The sequence below is a fragment of the Centroberyx gerrardi genome, chromosome 1 (assembly GCF_048128805.1).
Source record: "Centroberyx gerrardi isolate f3 chromosome 1, fCenGer3.hap1.cur.20231027, whole genome shotgun sequence".
In the NCBI taxonomy this organism is placed as follows: Eukaryota; Metazoa; Chordata; class Actinopteri; order Beryciformes; family Berycidae; genus Centroberyx; species Centroberyx gerrardi.
The window spans coordinates 19,990,705-20,013,111 of NC_135997.1; the positions used below are offsets into that span (position 1 = coordinate 19,990,705).

Consider the following 22,407-nt stretch of genomic DNA (forward strand, 5'->3'; position numbering starts at 1 on the left):
TGTTCAATTAGCAGTAAAGACACTGCTGTTTTGTTTCTCTGCAAAATTTTGTGTTTGGCACAAAAAATAAAAAAACATGATGCAGATACAGCACCACCAGTGCTGAAATCCATGGTTCTTCTTTTAGGCATGCGTCCACAGCCTCTATAAATAAATGCCCCCCTGTTGGAGATAAGATCGATAGCCTTAGCTTGTTCTGGTTGACTTCATTGCCAGGCGAAAATTCATACGTTCTGCTTCAGACCACAAGCTCACCTGCAAGTGTCTACTGAAACACAAAGATATAAAGAGAGGTTAATTAGGCACAGGTTCTCCTCACCTATGGGCCGTTCCTGGCTCATGGAAGCCACTCGACCACGCTCAATACACCCATCTTGCCTCTGTAGATTTTTTTTAGATTTGATAACTAAATATCAGAATCAGAATCAGGTTTATTGCCAAGTAAAGTTCACAATACAAGGAATTTGCCTTGGTATGTAGGTGCATACAATAAACATGGAGAAAAATAAGAAAGTAGAAGTAAAAAACACAACAAGTACTGCAAGTCAAGAACATAAATATAAAAAACAAAAAGAGATATTTACAATACAGAATATGAAAAAATATAATAAAAAATGTGCAATATATCTGCTATTAAAGTGAAATGGAAAAGCTGTACAGTTAGTGCAGGAATGTGCAAAATATTGACCAGAGGAATGTTCACTGTACAGTACACTGTACAATATCTAATCATACGTTGTTTGGTTGGGAATCAATCTATATCAGCATGGCATATCTGGATTTGGGGATTTCGTTCCATTATTCTTTGCGGATATGCTCAAACTTGGTGAAGTTGGATGGCTACCTTCAAGTCATTCCACAGATTTTCAATGGGATTAATGCCTGGATTTAGGACTTTCACATTCTTGTTTGGAATTCCAGTATTGATTTGGTTGCTTAGCGTCACTGTTGGAAACTAAATTGTTAGCCTCCTGAAACCAGCCAGAACCGTGCACACAATCACTGGATTGGGTTTCAGCTCCACTCAGAATATAAGCAGCCAATCAGCACCGCTGAATTTTGAAAACAACAATGGCGGCTCTCGGGGATAGCTTAATTGATGCAGCTTTGGAATCAGTTTTGTTTGAAATGGACAACATAAAATCCTTAAAAAACGAACAGAAGTCAGTTGTGAAGGATTTTCCTCGAGGAGATAATATTTTAGTCATTCTTCCGACTGGATTTGGCAAGAGCTTAATTCATCAGTTATCTCCATTAGTGGCCAAGAAAATGTCCCCAGTCAAGAACCTATTTTCATTGTTTTGCTGTTGATCGCTCACATGGAGGACCACATCAGTGAAGCTATGACGCTTTCACGTGCCATTTTGCCACCTCCAGGTGCACCGTTATGTGCCTTTTTTTTACCAGGAATGGCTTCATTCTGGTGATTCTGCCATACAGCGCAGATTTGTGATGTGCTGCACTGACTTGTCCCTCCAGCAAGATTTCCCACCACAGCCAAGGAGCTATGGTGGAAGCTTGGTCACCTCAGTTTGGTCAGACGACTGTCTCTAGGAAGACTCTGAGTAGTTTATTTCTTGATGATGAAGCCTGCTGTGCTTTTGTGAACCCCCAGCACTTCAGAAATCGTTTTATTCTCTTCCCCAGATCTCTGCCTCCTCACAGTTCTGTCTCTGAATTCCACAGACAGCTCCTTAGACTTCATGATCATCTGAGGAACTTCTAAAGACATGTATGTGTTTCATTCTGAATCATGTCCAGTCAATTCAATTGGCCACAGGTGGACTCCAATCAAGCTGTATGGATCTCAAGGACATTCAAAGGAATTTGGATGTACTTTGCAAAGAAGTTGAATGCTTATTGACTCAAAACATTACAGCTCTTTATTTTTAATTGAAGGAACAATAAGTAATATGGACTCTTTAGTAACATTTAACGGCAGCCATAGGAACTACAACAACATCTGCAAGCGTGTGTCCTCCTCCACAAGTCGCAGCCAAAGCCTCCAGCGCCACCCAACCTCTCACCCCTCCCGTCCCCCTGAGCTACGGTGGCCTGAAATTGACAGAAAGTGTTACCCCCAGAAGATTCCCTAGTGTTTCCTTGTGTTTCCCCTTCCCCTTGTCTGTCTCTCTCTCTTGGTCTATGTTTTGTTTGTGTGTGTATTGGCGTGGGCGTGGTCTCCCTTCCTCGTTCTCCTGGCTCCCGGCTCTGCTCATCCTGCACACCTGTCACAATCTGCTCCTCAGTTTCCCTTGTCAACCACTCCTTCATCCCCAGCCCTCCACATTGCTCTCGGTCCCTGTCTCCAGCCCCTGCTCTCTTCTCCCAGGCCATGTTCTTTCCTTCAACTCCCCAGTCCTGCCATCCTCTAGCCGTCCACCAGATGTCCTCAGACTTTCCCTCCTTTCCTGATCACCTGTTCCCACTTCTCATCAGCCCTGCAGTCACCTGAGCTTTCCCTCCCGTCTCCCCACCTGCACCTCATTCCCTAATCAGCCTTCACTACTTATACCAGTTCACTTCCTTTGTTCCCTGCCAGATCGTTAAGTCAAGTTGCCGTGTGCTTCATGTCTTGCTCTCTAGCTTCTGTATCCTGTTCTTCTGTTGTCCCTGAGACTTGTTACCTGCCTGTTTTGGACCTTGCCTGTGTATTGGACTTTTTGATTCTTGCCTGCTCCTTGTCGGATTTGTTTGCCAGTTTGGACTATCTTCTCTGGTTTTGAACCTTTCCTGCCTCACCATCCCGTAAGCCTTTGTACCTCATTGTGTTAATAAAATCACTGAACTGCATCAGCTCTGCCTCAGGTGTCTGCATTTGGGTCCTATCCCCTGTGTTCCTGTTACCTTGCTAGCACCAGCCGTGGCAAGAAAGTATAAAAACAGGCGTTTGTACACCAGACACCACCTAGCCACGTAGCGTTACAGTTCAGAAGAGGTAACATATCCCGGTCATTGTCCAGTCCTTACGTAGTCTTCTCTTGGGTCTTCTTCTCCTTCTCTCAATTATTTCCAGGTCTCCCTCTTATATCTCTTGGAGGATCTTCCAAAAGAGTGTCCCTGTCACGCTTTGTCCCACTAAGGAGAAGTATATGTTCTTCTGTTTCCCTATTACTGTTTCCTACATATTGGCATGCAAGGATTCCCCAAAAAGAATGGCTCACTCTATTCCATTCAATATTTTAATACTTGCTAATCTATTCATTAATTTAGATAATCATTAGGCTATATATTGTACTAACCTCCCAGATCTCACAGCGTCATGTATTTGCAGTCATTGAGTCAAAACAAATAGATACGTCCTTCCACAGAACAGAACATGTGGTTCTCCTTTCTAGCAGTTGGAGACATGAATATTCATGAATTTAAACAGAGCTGCTTCGGGGTATAGGAGAAACAGATTTGAGAGGTGGAATTCTGTTATATTTTCCTTGTAGGGCTCTTGTTTGTCTTTCATTCACACAACAGGCTGAACAGAATATGAGTGAAACATTTGCATATCTACAAACACAGCATCACACAGGTGCTATCTGTATTGAGTCAGTGAAAACAAACAGGCATCCTGTTAAAAAGTAAACCTCCTTGTGACAGATGTCTGGCTGCTCCATTCATTTCATTACCTTTTAAAGGGTGGCAGGTTATCAGGAGGTTTATAGGAAGGCTGCCCAGTGGTCAAAAGGTTGCTGACGTGATCCCCTCTATCAACACACACAACCCCAAATGTTTGGGTGCACCAGCCTGACAGGTTTTGCAAACAAGCTAACATTCCTGGAGTTGGAATTGGATTTGGAAATGCACCCATGCTCTAAGGAAAAAGAATGTGAATTAAATTGGAATGACAGGAAACAATCGAATTCTATGAAATTCCCCTTCTAAGAGAGGTTGTCTTGACTTGCTAAACATTAGGCTATAAATCAAACATTATGAATCAAATAAAAGAAAGTTCATTCAATCATAATGTATTAGGATTACATGTTATGCATCATATACCACCTGAAAGGTACGTTTAACATTTTCTGATATTCAGTATTGATAATATATAACACTACGTGTAATCTCAGATATGTGGTAAGAAAAAACAAAAAAACTTTCACTGAATTTCATTGAATTAAATTAAACTTCCTGAAATTCCAATTCAATTCAAATTCTGTTTCCTGTAGGTTTTCAAATTCCAATTCCATTTCCATTTGTCAGTTGAATTGGAATTGATGAGTTCATTCATTGAATTGATCCCAACCCTGTCGTCCACGTTACTTCCTGGTAGGAGAGGAGGGATAGATAGTGAGGGAGGGAAGGAGTGAAAATGCTTTGGAAAGCACCAAAAGCAGAGAAGGGGGCAGAGGAGAATGGTGAAGGGTTTCCACTTCATTCTATTAAGCTGCTAAACCAATAGATGAGATAGATTATTATTGTTGATGACAACAACAGCAATAAAGTCACATGAATGATAATGGTTAGTGTTTTTGTTTTAGCAGACAAATAACTGTAGGCCTGTGTGTGTGTCTGCATGCATGCACATGTAGCCTACAGATGTGTGTGTCTGTATACAGCGTTGGTGCATGGGTGCACATGGGCACATGTGTGTGTGTGTCTTACCCCAGAAGTCTGGCTGCCTTTTGATAAATCTGTAGAAAGTAGTGGCTATATGGTACTGTGAAGGTCTGCATCGCCTCCATGTGGATTAAGAGCAAAATGCAACTCCATCGTCTCCTATTAACCTGGATTCTGCCTCAAGCAGCACATGCCTCTTCAGTAACATACATCTCACGGATATTAATAAATGAGATCTTTTTCTTTTCATTTGTATTATTTAGCCACCTAAGTTCTACACATAAGTAACATAAATATACTTGTATTTTGGAAATCCAGTTATCGTCAACCTGTTTAGGAGCGATCATTTTTAGATTTTCTACCAAATTGCTTTGTAGACATGTTTGAGTGAACTGTGACTCATTTAAAACTAGTGGGTGCACTCGCTCATGAGGGTTCAGGATCTTTAGCCGCACCCCATGGATCAAGTCCCCTGCTGGGACATTGTAAAGTTTCATGCTTTTATGTTATAAGAAACTGGCATCAGTCTCCATTTATGCCGGTATGAGTCAACATAATAACAAAACGCACGCTTTGCACTGCTATGAGTCCACATATTTTAACATGTGACCCTGGGTGAACCCCTAACCTGATCTAGGTGTCATTCTGTACCGGTCGGGCTGCGACCACATCACTGCTGCCCCGCTCGGTTAGCCTACACAACTTCATCTCTCTCTGTTTAAGGGGATTTAATTTAGTCAATCAACATCATGGGAACCTTCGGCCAACAGGGTTATCGACTTGCTTACTGGTCTAATCTTATTTTATGGAACTACTGGAACCACAATGGCGGTCCTGGATAAAGGTAAATGCGGCATAGCAACCACACACCTCCCCTATAGCAACACAAATGAGAGCGCCTCTTCGCTGAGAAATCTGCGACAGTGTCGTAAAGCGCAATATTATGGTCGGAAATTTGACCAGTTGCCCTCTAAAATAAGCTCTCAGTAGCCCGTGCGAGCAATACAGGTCTTCTGAGCAAAAAAGACACCAACCCAAACATGGCAGGGGTAATCGCACGGAAAGCAATTGACCACCTGAAGAGCAAAGAATTCAGGGATTATTTGATGAGGTAGGCCTGTGGTTTATCTGGCTACATTTCTCTGTTAGAAAGCAACGCTAATGTAGCTAGCTGTCAAGAGTAGCTAATGTTAGCTATGCTAGTATTAGTTTGCCGATCTAAGACAACTAACGTTATAACCAGAGTCTTTCCAACAAATTGTGGATTTCTCAACAATTCGATGTTACTTTAAGTTGTATTTGAAAAGTTTTGCTCTGATACTTTTGAAGGACGTTTGTGTCTGTGCTGTGTGACGCCAGCATGTAGCTTGCGAGGTTGACTGCAAATATTGCACTGTTTGGCTGCTACAGTGAAGACTAAATCCTTATGTAATATGTAATGTAATATGTAAATGTTATACTGGGGACTCTTGAACTACTTTAAACATTCAGTGATCCCGTTTTTACTTCCTGGAACTAAACTAGAGAGAGAAAATGGTATCAAATGCCCTACAAACTAACAGCTAAACTCTTATTGGCAGCGTTTAAGACCCCTTGAGGTGTAAATAATGAATAATAATAGCATTCTCTATTGACCCACATAGAAAAAAAACGTTTTTGCTTGCCCTCAGGCCAGGGCGCATGGTTAGCTGTAGTACAGACTTTTATTTTTATTGTATTTTTAGATATTAAGCGATGTACCCAACAATGAGGCTCTCAAAAGAGGTGATGCAGATCAAGATAATTCTCACTTCACACAAACTCTCAAAACAGCCAATGTAATTATCTCCATTACTTCTTTAATAGCTTTGTGGAATATGACTTACTCAGGAAGCAGTTAACACATCTTGATTGACATGGCAGGCAGGTCATGACAGGCTTGGATAGTGTTGCAAACAAAGAATAACCTGGATAAGGAAATACTGTGAGTAGGTTGGGGTTGTGGCTTTATGGTCAGGTATGCCTTTATGGTCAGGTAAAACTTGGATCCAGATGCAAAAGCATGTAAGAACCATTGTCTTAGAGGGCTTGACATGCTGTGCTGGGGGTTAATTTCCTATGTTCTGCTGGTCTGGCCTTTGCCACAGATTAGCATGCTTGAAATTTCAAAAAAGGCAAAATGATTACATAGTGATGCAAGAGGCCATGTTGGTTTACAGCTGCCACAGGCAGACAAGATGGTTATCTCTTGGGTCTTTTCCAAAGAGAAGAGACAATTATATTTCACCACTTGCTGACTCTTGGTCAAGGCATGATGTGTACACATTATGGCAGCTTGCATGGCATTAGATACCATCCATGTTCTTCCAGCTCCCTGACAAAACTGACTATTTTTTATTGCTGGTGTGTTTTGTCACGATGCTGCAAATTGTGCAGGCTAATCAGTAAGCTTGCTATGTGAAAATGTTACCTCGTTCAACAACATGCTTGAGTGATGTGGGTACCCAGACAGAGCAAATGTAGTCTCTCACCTTGGGACCTGGGTTCTTTTAAAACAAACAAGTTCTCTTGTAAACCTGCTAGAAACAGGCCTGTGACCCATTTTAGCTGATAGCTCCCTCCTATCAGTATGACTTATCTGTGTCTTTCTGTCCCTCTCTCTCCTATGTTGCCCTGAAAATAAAAACATTCAACAGCACGGTACGTACTCAGCCTTTCTGTCTGTCTGTTTGTCCCTCTGTCTCTCTGCCTGCCGGTTTGTCTGTCTGCCTTCTTGCCTGACTTTCTGTTCGTCTGCTTGTGAATGTGTATGGGTGTATCCTTTTTCTAGTTTTTAGATTTTTCCATTAAATATTTGTATTACAAGTATTGCACTATTGTACTGAACAAAACTGACTGTAAGTCATAATGGATAAGGGCCTCAGCTAAATGCCTAAATTCTAAATTGTCATTGCGCGCGCGTGTGTGTGTGTGTGTGTGTGTGTGTGTGTGTGTGTGTGTGTGTGTGTGTGTTTACAGCATTTCTGGGGCCCAGTAGCTAACTGGGGTCTTCCTGTGGCAGCCATCTCAGATATGAAGAAGAGCCCTGAGATTATCAGTGGCAGGATGACCTTTGGTAAGACACACACACACACACGCATACACACGCATAGACACATCTACTGATACACACAGATGTGCACACATACAGAACACACACACACACCATACCCCATTCTTTTCTAGTTGACATTGTTGTCATTTGCATTTCTTTATCCCAAGGTTACTGGGAAATATGGGATTCACCAGTGTAAACTTATTCTACTGCTGCACTTCTTTAAGTCACTCTGGATACAATTGTCAGTTAAATGGCCTAAATGTAATGTAATGTAGCACAAACACAGCAGTTTTGTATACACAAATACATAACACACAGGTGCCACATAGATAGATACACACACATACACAGACAAGATATAATACTACTAACACCAAACATGTACTATACATGTGTCTGTTATTGCTGAAGACACCTTTTTTTCTGGACCTCAAACAAGAGTATTTCAGGAATTAAGTTCAGTCAGACTAGTGAAATTGAAACAGCTTGCATCTTCCTGACTTTAGAACAAAACTGATTTTTAGTCTCCAAAGGCCAGAAAGCCAGAGAAAAGAGTTTGTACTGTCCGCTAATCTGCGATATTAGGTGTTGGTAGCAGTGGGGAGTGGGAGTGATTTCAGTTTTGGAATCAGGATTTGCTCAAAGACTTAATCTGTTTCATGACCTGTTGTGGTTTTAAAAATGCCTCTTATTTGGATGTTTATATCATGACATATGGAATAATTGTACTGTAATTACTCGACATTTGATTGTTTTTCTTGGGCAATAAGGCCAGAATTTCATTGTTTTTACACGTTTGAGCTGTAGTGGGAATTGTCCAGCAGTGAACCCACTCCCTGTGACTGTCGTGTGTTTCCTCTCTCTCAGCTTTGACCTGCTATTCACTGCTCTTCATGCGATTCGCCTACAAGGTGCAGCCGCGTAATTGGCTACTGTTCGCTTGCCATCTGACCAATGAGACAGCACAGCTAATCCAGGGAAGCCGTCTCATCAAATTCAAGTAAGTCATATTGTAGCCCACTGTTTTCTCCTTTGTCATTATGGGCAACAGATGTGCCATGGAGCGATACTGTTGGTCATGAGTGTTATCTACGTTTCCCCAAAATTGGTGGCTGTATGTCAGGCTCTATAGAGTGTTGAGTCATGGATGTTGTCATTTCCATCAGCTATACCAGCGTGCTTTACTTGTTGACATAAATGTTAGTGAGTTTGTGCAGATGGCTCAGCAGCCTAATATGCATGCTATGTACTTTGTCATGACCATTGTAGATTCAAATCAAGCTCAGAACCTTGTGGCATGTCATCCTCTTTCTCTTGTCTCTATTAAAACAGACATGCCATAAAGAAATGCTCAAAAACATTAAAGGATAATTCTGGTAGTTTTCAACCTGAGCCTTATTGTACTATTTTTTTCCATTGTGACAATCGATTCTGATCAAAATTCTGTCAGTTAATTCACTGTAGAGCTTGTCTCTCAGTTTGCAGGGAGTGCTGCTCTCCAACACAATCCAACACAATCCCTTCAATCAAGGTTATGGACTAGAATAGAATGGCACGCAGTCTGACTGTTCTTCTGTCATTTCAGCATGGAGAAGAAGAAGGCATCTTAGTGGCAGAGTGAAGCCGATGCAGAATGTTCACTTTTGGGAGCCAGCAGCAGAGTGAGACCCTGTGGCTACAACATCCACCTTAACTGGGACATCAAATCTAACGCACCTAAACATCTTATCCAATCATCAAAACAGTGGCACTTAAACCTATTTTTTTAACTTGATGCTAATATGATTTATCATCCTCATGAAGTTTTAGTCACTTTTTACTACACAGAGAGAAAAAAGCAGATGTGGCTCTCCAAGAATTAAGGCCAACTGCTATCAATTAGTCTTTAGTCTTAGTCTTAGACTTAGACATAGATTTTTGCAACATGCAGCATCACACACAGATGTAATGAGGGAGAATGTACACAGTCAGCAAGCCAGCCTATCCATTGCATGCCTTGCACATTAGGTCCAGTTTGACTGGCTGTTGCACACATGCAAGCTGTGTTCAGGCAATCTTTATATAGTCATCAAACATCTTTTTTCAGGCCATCAACACAAATATTTTTTATTATTTAACAACTCACCTGGTTAAATAAAGGCTTGATATTTAATAGAAAAAGATGCCTGAAGTCAATATGTTGTCCATACTGTGGCAGAATATCACTGGCTAAGCATATGGACTTAAGTTCATTAACCTTTATTTAAACAGGGAGAACACACACAGAGCTCAGCTGTCTTGGTGCGCCCTGGAGCAAGACGTTACACTGTACGATCCATAGAAAACGCATACGGTTTAACTTGGTATGATTTTACGACAGTAATGATAAATAATACAAGATTAATTAAATGTTTAAAAGATACAAATAATGGATATCTTTTTATATGGAGAGACTGCCTAGATTGTAAGGCTGTATGATTAGGTTACGAGCTGAGGCTGTCTAGGTTGTAATGCTGTGTGACCGGACAAGGCAAGCTGCTTCTGTCAGTGCTGCCCAAACATGTATTGTGTGTTGTTATGTGTCATTCACATTAATTTATTCTGTCACATTAATGTGTCATATTCACATTAATCTTTTCCCTGATTGATGAGCTGATTCCTTGTGTTCTCTGGGTTTGTTGGAATAAACTGGCAATAAATGACTTGAACACGGTTCAGTGAGTGACTTAGTTACTTAGTTTGTTTAAGACTAAGGTACAGTTTGGCCATTGTAGTTTTCAGTTGCAGCCATGTTTGCTCCAAAGTCCTGTTCCATGGTCATTGCAAGGGAACAGGTAACCTTCACAGTGTCAGATGTGTCGTCATGGTGACGTCAGGGAGCATTGCTCCATGTTTGCACTCAACACTTTGCTCTAGAGAAGGTGTAGCAACCTGATGCCCTTGGAAAATAACTGAACAAACCCTTTCCTCAACAAAGCTGTAAAGTACAAATTAAAGTAACAAGTACAGCAAACCAGAGTACCTCTAGAGCTTTATTGAGAAATTAGTGGGGAAATTGCATACATTGTACATCCAATTCCCGAAGCATTTTTGTAGAAACATTGTTGAAAGCTGGATTAATGAATCAGATCATTGTTTACTTGTTCTCATTTATCCCAACAATTTACTGCTTGCTTCTTCAGAGTTCTAGCCAAACATGGTCACGGCTGAATTCTCAGAGATACACTGATGCAAAAATCTGATAAATGAAGCTAATGTATGGGTCTCAGACATCTTGAAGCCATTGCACTGACATTTTTGACAACTAAAATGCCTACATTATTGAAAATAATCTGCAGGACAGTGTATACAAGGGGATATACTTTTTTATATGGCCATCCAGTTTTACTGAGAACAGTCTGCACTTCAACCTCAAAACCATTCATGGTAACATTATGATGATTTGTATTGCTTACATTACATTTATCATATGTGATAAAATAACCATTTAACCAAATGTACCATTTATGGAAAAATATAGACTTGGTTCTGACAGTAGTCTAATCTGAGTTGTTAGAGAAATTGTGGACAAAACAGAGCTTCCATGGTGAGGGACTTGTTCATGAAATATTGATCATTTAACAGGTAATTTGGACATATTCAACAGTATAATTGTGTTTTAACGTAATGGTAGCCCCCCGTAGTTTATTGAAAATGTGTAATGGAATAAATATGCATCAAATCCAGTAGCTGGCGCTCGGCTGGTGCTTGGCTGCCGACCGCTCTAAAATAACAGAGACAAAGAAGGAAGCAGTCTGTGCCATAACGTCAACATGGCGTCCCTCAACAGCGCGGAGTGGAGAGCCGTCTGCGACAAATTCACCACCGCCCAAAACCTCTCCGAGGTAGAATCTCGCAAAGACCCCGCGACCGACCCTTTCCGCTCCAAGTACAAGGCCAGGGAGCTGCTCAGGGAGATTTACTGTTCGCTGAAGAGTTTCGAGGCTGGCGAGGGTGAAAATGAGAGCGGCGCAGAGACGGGCGAGCAGCGGCCGGCGGAGCAGCCGGTGGACGGGGAGAAGGAGGAGGGCTTCGGCCGAGGCTCCAGCGGAGACTCGCCAGCCGGGTTGCGGGCCGCTAAACTGGGAGCTGTGGAGTATTACCTGGGTGTCAACCACGTCGAGACAGAGGAGCTGTCAGCCGGCCAGGAGCATTTGATGAATTGCATGAAGCTGATAGAGAAATGCAGCGTATCATCCGAGAATGTGTCGCTATTCATCCATGTCAGGGTAATGATGCTAAAACCAACTACCCGCTAGCTTTCGTTAGCTAGTTGTCAGTTTCTTCTTACATATTCCAGCAGAAGTCGAAGTTTAGAAACAGGACAGGGATATAAGCAAGGACACAATTTAAAAAATCGTACTGTTAAAGATTTGCCAGTGAAATGGTCATGATAATGATTGCTACGCAGCTGTGAAGCAGCTAACAGGGATTGATGTAGGGGTAAACGCCTTTCAAAGCCCTTTAAAAGGGGTGACGGCATCCCTTGCCAACACAAACAATTTCATCCATAACGCCATCCCTTGATGTTTAGGGAATTGTGTGTAAACACGGTTTTGCACCACCCTGTATTAACACATCACCCACTACTCCCAGTGTGACAACTCAGTCATAATGTGATCATTTATCTGTAATAATTAATTTGGAAGCATTTTTAATAATACTCATGCAGTTTGACAGCTGTTGAAAAAGGAAAGGATCAGAGTACCTCATCATCAACAAAAACAATCTATAAAACAGTCAAAAGCAAAATTCATTTTTTAAAGCTTTAGTTTTCTGGAGAAGGTTTGCTCAGCATGCATGCTCTTTTTCTGTGTCATGCTACTTCAGATTTAGACAGATCCACATTTATTTACCAGTCATACACCACTGCCCAATGAGCAGCCCCATTGGAGCGGTTGGGGTTATTAAGTGCCTTGCTCAAGGGCACTTCAGTGATGAGACTTCAGTTGTTGAGAAAATTGAGAAATTCTCAGATATACTTTGCCATTGCCTGCCCCAACTATGCCAGAAACACTATAAGTTCAGGGTGAGAGTAAAAGTAACTACTGTTGCAAGCCTCAAGAACATTTGTTTTGTTCAAAGTTCAGAAATGCATGTATCCATGGTGTTACCTTTCCCCATGATTATCATCGTTTTGGTCTGACAGCTGTTTTGACAGAAGATCAAACCGCAGCACATGTCAAGCTGTTGCTGCCCCATCTTAATTATTTATAACAATAACAGTAAATCATGGGGATTCATTATAATGCTGTGTAAGCAGAGTAGAAGTAGCTTGCTTAACTACATCATTCTTGAGTAAGACATCTAGTTTCTCTCTGTCTGAGACCACGCTAGTAGATTTCTTGATACTACTCACTCATTGGCTGTTTGTGTTGTCTGGCAGAACCAGCTGGGCATCCTTTGGGCGGGACGAGACGAGACAGAAGAGGCTCAGGGCTTCCTGGAAACAGCAGAATCCATCTACCTACGATATATGAAGGAGGTAAGATTGGTTTCCTGGACGACTGGCTGGCTGGCTGACTGACTGGTTTACATCGTACTGGTTTACTGACTGACTAATGACAAGATGGAAAAGGCTGGAACAGGAGACAACTATCACTGCTACATGAAGGAGGTATACACGCAATTAGTTTGTCGGCTGGTTTACTGACTGACTGGTTTTCTGGCTGGTTTATTGTCTCACTGACTGATCTACTGACTGGCTAGAACTAAGTGTTGGCTGTGAATATGTAACACTGTATTGTAACCATAGTGACACGCCCCACACAAAAGATGAGCTGACGTAGAATCACTAGTTTCATACAACATCCATGGAAGAACATTGTGGAGCCAACATGGCTGCCGTGAAAACTGCAATGGCCAAATCCTCTTCGTCAGTAGCCCTGGTGGTTGTGTTTTTTTCAGGAGGGGAGTCCTCCCACTGACATGGCAGAGTACTTCACTACTGAGGAGAACCTGCCGACCCATCAGGAAAGGACCAAGAGGTAACACACACACACACTGACATACGCACACACGCACAAACACATACACACACACACACACAGGCAGATGTACACTCTTAACACCCTGTAAGCTTCCTATCTGTTTATGATATTATATATCGTATATACTGTAAATTATATTAATTTATGTCCTTCCCCCCTGTCTCTCTCTCTTTCATTTCTCTCTCTTTCCCTCTTCCCCTCTGTGTCTCTCTTTCCCTCTCTTTTCTCTCTGTCTCTCTCTAGGTTTGAGTTGGCCTACACCCATACCATGTATTACCTGGCTCAGGTCTATAAGAACCTTGGTGAGTCTGATCTGTTGTTCAAGGCAAATTAGTAGGCAAGTAAGTGTTGGCTACTGTAAATTAATACTGTAAATTAGCAAATCCATATTCAGCTCCCCATTACATTATTGTGCCCTTGCACAAAATATTACCAAGTTCCCATCTTAGTAGTTCATTGACAAATCTTTGGGAGAAGCTATTTTTAAAAATACTTAAATCACGCTTTTATTCGGCATCAAAATCACATGAAATTGAGTCCCAAAATAGCTAAGAATTGCAACTCATCTGGTGTGTATAGTTTCTTTGCATAAAATACTTATGCAAATTAATTCCACACATATTGTATTGCTATGCAACAAACACGTAATCCTCCTGTAAACAGAATTCACATTATTTCTGTGATCTTGGATAGTTCAAAATTACACAAAACTAAAAGTGCCCATCTAAGATAGGAGTAAAGTCTGTTTTCTGATGGATTTTATTGAACGTATGTGGCAAGATAACTAACTAATTGAACTACTCAATCATATTGGAATCTGTGTTTCTGTTGTATTATGCTCCTTATCAATTTGAATCCATTAACATCTGCTTTCATCTCATAAGGAGCAATTTGAGGATATTTCCTCATAATCGTTGCATTTTTTTGCATGCATTTTGATGGGGCTGAAACCCCAATTTATTGGATTCATATTTGTCCAGGTGAATATAAGAACGCTGGGTCTTGTTGTTTTATTTGTTGATAGTAATAATAATTGTATTATTTCGTGTCCCAGGTGAAATTGAGCGTGCTGCCACCTACTGCCACAGTACTCTACAGAGACAGTTACAGCTAAACCAGTACAATCCAATGGAGTGGGCTCTCAATGCTGCTACACTGTCACAGTATTACATTACTAAGGTAGGGTTTGGATTGCAGTGGCAATTTTGTTTACAAAATGTTGATGAAAAATACTCACACAGTGAACTTCAACTAACAATGACTAGGCTAAAAGGATTTTGCATTCTCATCATAAAAAATGTGACAATACTAAAATGTATTCTTTTTTAGAGACTAATGGACATGTATTTAATGAATCTGTGAGTGTGTGTTGTCTTTAGAGAATGTAAATACATATTCGCTCACCACCTCCTTTGCCTCGCCTCTCTCCACCCCAGCTCTCACACTCAGTGCGCCTCCCTCGCTCAAGCAAAGAGAGATTAAGATTAAGAATTATCACAGAAAATGTAACCATTTAAATTGTGGTTCAATTTTCCAGATGCCATAAAATCAGGTCTTTGGTTGCAGTAATCATAAACATTCTGTAGGAACTGGTCTGTGTTGGCCAGCAATGTTGTCACTGTACTTTATTTCCTAGATAACCATTCTGAGGTGTGTGTGTGTGTGTGTGTGTGTGTGTGTGTGTGTGTGTGTGTGTGTGTGTGTGTGTGTGTGTGTGTGTGTGTGTGTGTGTGTGTGTGTGTGTGTGTGTGTGTGTGTGTGTGTTTTCCAGGGCCGCTACATGGAAGGCAGACATTGCCTCTCAGCAGCTACTGTCATTGCCGATTTGGCAGGGGAGGTTCCTTCTGAGGCCGCAGCACAGGAGAGTAAGTATCTATCCATCTAAATTTCTTTATCTACCTACGTATATGTTAACTGCAGAAGACTGTCTTTTTTTCTGTCCCTTTTACAATCAAGTGCTAAGTTGTTCTGGAGAGGAGAGTGTGCCCTGTCGAGTAGCGAGAAGAAGAAAATGTGACAGCTTTATTGTTAATTGGATGATATGAATGGTTTAACCAGTTATGCTAAATAAACAAGGTTAAGGAAAATTATTGTCATTATGAAATTGATACATTAATTCCCATGAGTTATAGGAGTTGATCTCTGAATGTGTGCTTTCACCCTTGTCACATGGAGATATGAGATGTTGACTCTTAAATTTCATATTTCAAATCGCAGCTATAATACTGATCAAAATAATCAGACTGATTTTTTTTTTCTCCATATTGTGTTGCCCTAATCAACCACAACAGCTCAAACATGAGAGAACACAACTGTATAGCATTCACTGTAACTTGTCCCTCCACCTCTGTCTCCCTGCCTCTCAACCTTTCCCTCTCTCCCCTCTCTCTGCCTCTGCTCCTTCCCTCCCTCTTTCTTTTTCTCCCCCTCTCTCTCTTCTTCCCTATATACCTTTGCCCCCCCTCCCCCTGTCTGACCCAGGCGAGACAGAGAGTGAGCGCAGGGACCAGCTGAGACAGAAGAGGGCAGAGATAGCCAGATGCTGGATCAAATACGGTCTCAACCTGCTGCAGGATGCCAAGAAACTTCTAGAGGTATTATGTGTGTCTGTGTGTGTGTCTGTGTGTGTGTGTGTGTGTGTGTGTGTGTGTGTGTGTGTGTGCCTGTCTATAACACCTTTTCATCCACCAGCTACATTGTTTAGTGAACTTTCACTGGCCACTTTGACTTCTTAGCAGCCAAAATAGATTTCAGAATTAATAAGAAATCTGTAACATTTTCATATATATAAATATCCATTTTGCTATCACTTTGCTCTATCATGGTTTACTCTGTAGCTGATTGATAGTGATTCACCCGATATCCAGTTCATGAAAGCTTTAAAATGTGCTGTTATAAACACCCAGTGTCGGGTAGGTCTTTCCTAGGAGAAAATTGTCTGGTCTACAGGAAACGATACGTTTTAAGTTTCCAGCAGCAGCAACAGCAGTTTGTTTGGAATAAGTAGACGAACTGGGTAGCATGATCAGCGATAGCCACTACAGCTGAACAGACAAAGAAAAGAGCGCTACCTACAGAAACTCAAACTTCATCAACAGAAAATCCAAAGAAAAAGACTCAGAAAGATGCAATACTGGTGACACTGTTTGATTGAACAGTGATTTTTGGGAAGTGCAGTGAAGAAAGTCCACAGCAATGACCACTGATCACCAAAAAAACAAAAACAAGGATTGTATTGACTGTAGCTTGTGTTGCTGTCAAACCCTGGTCTGCATGTGTGTTAATGCATATCTGTGTGTTTACTTGTGAATTTCTGTTTACGTTTATATGCTTATGTTAGTGTGTGTTTGTGTCCATATGCTTGTGTGTGTGTGTTCTCACTACTATGTCTGTATATACACGTGATTTCATGTATATATATGTGCTTGTACCCGTGTGTGTTTGTCCCCAGGACAACATCGGCGACCTGGATGTCGAGCGTCAAGAGGAGTTGAAGAGAGTGAGAAGAGGGGAGGAGGAAGAGGAAGAGAAGGGCAGGAAGAGCGCCAAGCTCTTTGGCTCCGAAGACACTTTCGACTCCATCGCCAGCCTGGAAGAAAAGGTCCATATTCTGTGGCAATTGCCTTTACTACTGCTACTAGTAGTACTACTTCTATTACAGCTGCTAGTAGTACTGCTACTATTACAGCTACAGCCTGGAAGAGAAGGTCCATGTTATAATACTGCAACTACTACTAATAATAATCATCAATAATCACCTTTATCTCTGTAGCCAGTGTAGAAGAGAAGCCCTGTCAGTCCATGTATCAAAAGCTCAATCAGTTGCAGACAAATCTCACCACAAATGAACAAGAATCAGGATGATAGTGTTTCAACAGGGGGCGCCATACTGCAATTAAATACAGTATGTTGCCTTTTAGATGAGATCAACCCGTTTATTTTCTGTTTTCCAGGTGCGCTGTTTGTTGCCATTGGACTTCACTGAAGCTAGAGCTGTATTTCTGGTGGGACAGACCTATGTCACACAGGTATACACTACATACACACACACGTTTGCCATTCCTTCTTTGAAGCTCTGGTGGGATAGACCTACATCACCCACATACACACTCACACACAAATGACACACAGAATGGTGGTGTTGATGGCATTCCCGGGGTGGACAGAAAACAGAAATACTGCATTAAAAGGATGAAAAAGATTAAAATACCACATTAAAAGGAAACTGTGATTCTACCCACAGTTCAGGAATTCTATGATTCTACCCACAGTTCAGGAATTCTATGATTCTACTCACAGTTCAGGAATTCTATGATTCTACTCACAGTTCAGGAATTCTATGATTCTACTCACAGTTCAGGAATTCTATGATTCTACTCACAGTTCAGGAATTCTATGATTCTACCCACAGTTCAGGAATTCTATGATTCTCCCCAGAGTTCAGGAATCCTATGATTAAACTCACAGTTCAGGAATTCTATGATTCTACCCACAGTTCAGGAATTCTATGATTCTACCCATAGTTCAGGAATTCTATGATTCTCCCCAGAGTTCAGGAATCCTAGGGTTCTACTCACAGTTCAGGAATTCTATGATTATACCCACAGTTCAGGAATTCTATGATTATACCCACAGTTCAGGAATTCTATGATTATACCCACAGTTCAGGAATTCTATGGCAGCAATCAAGGAGGATTGAAGCTGTTCTGAAGGCAAAGGTTGGCCCTATACTCCTTATTAGGTAGTTGATATTCACATATTGTTAGGCTGTACTGTTATTTTGTCCACCCCCAGTGCCAGAGACCACATGCAAGTATTTTTTTACCTACACAGTAAAAAGTCAACCTCTCTCCTTTCTCTTTTCTTTGAACTGTCTATATGCCTATTTAATGTGTCTCTTTCCATCCATCCATCCACCCATCTGTGCAGGCCAAGGACTACTTTGAGATCGATGGCTATGTGACAGACCACATAGAGATCTTGCAGGACCACAGCGCTCTGTTCAGGTCCCTGGCCTTCTTCGAAGAGGATCTGGAGCGACGCTGCAAAATGCACAAACGACGGGTTGACATGCTAGAGCCAGTCTGCAACGGTATGGCACTAACTTTTTACTTTATTTCAGTTTTATTCATTGACCACATATAGTCTGCAAGCTTATATGAGGCTGAACTTCCTGTTATGTGTCAGTCATTCATCATAAAATAGAAATACAATACAATCCATGCATTCATTAACTATATCTTCAGTGGCTTGTGAACCATCTGACAACCTATAATTCAAATAGTTGTTTTTGTCTTTTTTTGAATAGCATTTTCTGCAAAGGGGATTCTCTCAGAAGCATATTTAACAGAAGGTCCAAACAAGATGACACTATAAGATAATGGATTTGAATCTGACTCTCTCTCCCTCTCTTAATTGCTATTTCATTTTCCCCTCTCTCTCACTCCCTCCCTCCCTCTGTTCTTCCCTCTATCTATCTATAGACCTGAATGCCCAGTACTACCTATTGATCCGCAGACAGTTGATGTTTGAGTTGGCTGAGACCTACAATGAGATGATGGACCTGAAACTGACCCTGGCCAACAGACAGGCAGACTCTCAGTCTCTGGATAACCACACCATTAAGAAATTCAACCACCTGTGCTCCGCCTCTGCCAAGTGAGTGTGTGTGTGTGTGTGTGTGTGTGTGTGTGTGTGTGTGTGTGTGTGTGTGTGTGTGTGTGTGATGGGAGGGGTGGGGGGACGGGGGTGTACATGCACATTTACTCACTCTATATGAATTGAAATAAGAGGGAAATCCCTTCATGTTTCCCTTCAATCAATGCAATTCCTCTCCTCTCTTCTCTCTTCCCTCCTCTCTTCTCCCCTCCTCTTCTCGCCCCACCTTTCTCTTCTTTCTTCTTCCTCTCTTCTTTCCTCTCTCCCCTCCAGGTACTTCCAGATGTTCCTAGACTCTCTGTGTTCTCCGGACGGGAAATTTCCAGAGCGGCTGGAGGAGGAGGTTCTGAGACCGGCTCTGGTGGCCCAGTTCAGAGTCGCCCGACTCCACAGCCGACTGATCTGCTCCGCACCCGCTGCTCAGCTGGACAACCTCAACAAGTCTCTGGACAACTACAAGTACGGAGATGTATTCATATAATATTACACTATGTTAGTCTACCACCCCTGACTCCAAAGGCCACAATCCCCCCCCCCCCCCCCCCCCACCGTGTGTAGGGGGGCGTGACTCCACTGTCATTCATACTCCCAGATCCCCCGCACCACCATCCTACTGCCAGCCACAACTATGTATTTTTCAAAATTGGTGAGCAGGCAGAGACAGGAATTTTCTGTCTGTTTCATCACCCTTTCAACACCCAGATTGCTAAAATGACATGTAACTAATAGTAAGGCGTGTAGGGGTCAGGGCCTAAGTGATCTGACGATATTCCTGTGACCATGGGACGATTGGGTAAGAAAGTTCTAGGAAAATAGAAAAAATACAAGCTAAGGTGTGGGATAGAAGGGATTTTACTGAGAGCATTTAAAACAAAAAGGAGAGGGAATACAAAACATAACGAACATGCTCCCAGTCCTTGTGTTTTCTACCTGTGTACCTAATGCTTATGTTTACCAGGCCTTTCATTCTCCACCTGTTGTCTAGGTATGTTGTTCAGTACTGTGAGGCTCATCCTGAGGCGGCAGCCGCTGTGGAGACAGAGCTGGAGCTGAGCCAGGAGATGGTCGGCCTGCTGCCAATCAAAATCAACCGCCTCAAAGCCAAGATGGCCACAAACAACTAAAGAATTCCACGGTTGACTGAATGACTGAATAACCGAATGACTAATTATTTAAAGTCCCATCAGCCACTCAATCCAAATCAACCACCTTAAAAAAGAAGGCCACTCCCAACAACTAAACAAACTGGATGGCTGACTGACTGACTTTCTTGCTCGTTTTACTGGCTGATGGCTTTCAGTCTGTACAGTCACATGCTGCTTTCACAAGCCCTTTGAACACGTTACAGTACTTCACAGGCGGTATATATGCTCTGTGTAGTAAAGAGTTTAGGTCTGTCTACTTTGAATTTTACTTGCAGAAAGTGGGTTCCCTTGAAAACTGATATTAACAAGACTAAGAGTCTTAACAGCCCCGCAACATTTAATTTTGTGGAAGCGTTCCTACTGGGAATCAAACTCGGGTCTCCTGATTGAGAGTCTAACCCCCTCTAGTACACTTTCACCCACGTGACAAAAAGTGGTGAACAGAGCGACCGACGGACAATGCAGTCCATAGAGCCCCCGCTGTCGTGGGGCTAAAAATGTCTTTCCCCAAAGTAATAAAAAATAATTTAGAATGGATGGTTTATCATTAGAAAATTATTTACAGTCTGTAATGTTCAATTGAATGTGAATTGAACCAGGCCTGTTGGTAACACCACTTCTACACTTTCTTCCCAGCCAGAGCGATATAAAAAAGAGGGCACCTTCACTGGATATCCACAAACTTCAAAAGTTCCTCTCTGAAATGTCAAAGAGACTAATGTTGCCTTTGCAACCCAAGTAGTTGCTAGGAGTAAGTGAAGTCCCCTCAGTCCCCTTAGAGCGGATATGTACATACCAGATCTCTTGTTTTCTTGAACTAGTCAAGTGTCTTCTGTGACCCTGACGTAATTCATACCTGCCTTTTTTATTGCTTATCATATTGGATTTTATTTATTGTTTTATTGCCTGTAAAGCACTTTGTCACCCTGTTTTGAAAAGTGTTATCCAAATTCCTCTCGGCCTTCTCCTCCTCCCACTTCTTCAGCCCAAAGATCACGAGAACCATGAGAAAACCTTAGGTGTGTGTGGTACGGCGTAATCGGGCTAAATCGTCAGAAAATATGTCGGTGTGCATCCACCCTTAAGAAAAACTGTTTGGCCTTATGCATCTCGGCTCTCCGCCTCTCTGAGGGTAATAAAAATATGGTCTACTGAACTGTAACCAGGGTTTGGTGTTCGTAGATGGCAGAGTTGGACCAGGTTGTACTATGGGTAGGATGTTGGTACCCCTTCTTGAACTGAAATGCTTGTGCTGCAGATGTGTAACAGGGTCCTCCGTAACATCACTGTGGAGAGAAGTCCAGCATCCTAGAGGTCATCTGGTGTACAGTCAGTTTCCTAGCGGTAATTGTTGCGCAGGCTTGTGGCGGCAACATGATTGCCACTGAAAACTACAATGGCCAAACTGTCAGTAACTTGTAAGAAACTTTTATCTGCATGATGCCAACTTCACCCATTAGAACTTGGCTACTTATTTCTGTGTCTCTCTGAGGAATCAGAATGTCCTCATGTTTTATGTAGATATGTAATGATAATAATAAACCAATATTGTGTGAATAAAGTGATCTGCACTAATATGTTCATATATCGTGTGATGTGGGATCAGTTTCACAGAGGTGTTTTAAGCTAAGAAAGTGTTTTTTTGTTTGTTTGTTTTTACCTGGAGTTGGACCCAAAATGGGTCATTGGGCTGTTTCTGGTAGGTCTCCCTGTAACAGGAGCACTGTTTTGTTTTAATGGCGCTGAGTCCCTGGGTAAAAGGCTAAATTTACTCAGTTTGGGTCCCAGACTGAAGAAATGTAAGAACTCTTGTTCCAGACTATGAATTTCCTTAATGCAGTGAGCTCCATGGGGAGAAATGTCTTAATCCATGTCTGTAAAACCATCCCATTTTGTTATGTCTTGACAGACTGTGATTGTGTTTACATTACCTAATGATGATCTCATATAAAGATAATATCTCAACTAA

The 22,407-nt window shown here is 41.8% G+C and overlaps 2 protein-coding genes across 3 annotated transcripts; both read left to right on the plus strand.

The window, feature by feature from the left end:
• Positions 1-5,487: 5,487 nt before the first annotated feature.
• mpc1 (mitochondrial pyruvate carrier 1) lies at positions 5,488-10,318 on the plus strand. Its single transcript, XM_071904861.2, has 5 exons — positions 5,488-5,662; positions 7,227-7,230; positions 7,549-7,645; positions 8,495-8,627; positions 9,213-10,318. The coding sequence occupies exons 1-5, from the start codon at positions 5,592-5,594 to the stop codon at positions 9,235-9,237; spliced, it is 330 nt and encodes a 109-aa protein (XP_071760962.1). The 5' UTR covers positions 5,488-5,591; the 3' UTR covers positions 9,238-10,318.
• A 1,095-nt stretch (positions 10,319-11,413) lies between these two features.
• On the plus strand, positions 11,414-22,407 carry kifbp (kinesin family binding protein). 2 transcript variants are annotated; one of them, XR_011784837.2, is made up of 14 exons: positions 11,414-11,874; positions 13,032-13,130; positions 13,553-13,632; positions 13,879-13,937; positions 14,690-14,814; positions 15,407-15,500; positions 16,117-16,229; positions 17,087-17,236; positions 17,589-17,663; positions 18,565-18,727; positions 19,119-19,293; positions 19,567-19,752; positions 20,279-20,493; positions 20,604-22,407. XR_011784837.2 is itself a non-coding variant. In XM_071904866.2 (13 exons), exons 1-13 carry the CDS (start codon positions 11,419-11,421, stop codon positions 20,415-20,417), a joined length of 1,914 nt encoding a protein of 637 aa, XP_071760967.2. In that variant the 5' UTR covers positions 11,414-11,418; the 3' UTR covers positions 20,418-22,407. The 2 variants fall into 2 exon arrangements, 1 of the variants encoding a protein (XP_071760967.2); XM_071904866.2 differs by having other exon boundaries at positions 20,279-22,407.

What these genes read in the sequence shown, in the direction of transcription:
- mpc1 (XM_071904861.2), top strand. Translation starts at nt 5,592, where the DNA reads ATGGCAGGGGTAATCGCACGGAAAGCAATTGACCACCTGAAGAGCAAA. An exon ending in CAGTGGCAGGATGACCTTTG is followed by an intron (nt 7,646 to 8,494) that starts GTAAGACACACA and finishes CCTCTCTCTCAG; the next exon opens with CTTTGACCTGCTATTCACTG. An exon ending in AGCCGTCTCATCAAATTCAA is followed by an intron (nt 8,628 to 9,212) that starts GTAAGTCATATT and finishes CTGTCATTTCAG; the next exon opens with CATGGAGAAGAAGAAGGCAT.
- kifbp (XM_071904866.2), top strand. Translation starts at nt 11,419, where the DNA reads ATGGCGTCCCTCAACAGCGCGGAGTGGAGAGCCGTCTGCGACAAATTC. An exon ending in TGAGGCCGCAGCACAGGAGA is followed by an intron (nt 15,501 to 16,116) that starts GTAAGTATCTAT and finishes TGTCTGACCCAG; the next exon opens with GCGAGACAGAGAGTGAGCGC. An exon ending in GACAGACCTATGTCACACAG is followed by an intron (nt 17,664 to 18,564) that starts GTATACACTACA and finishes CCATCTGTGCAG; the next exon opens with GCCAAGGACTACTTTGAGAT.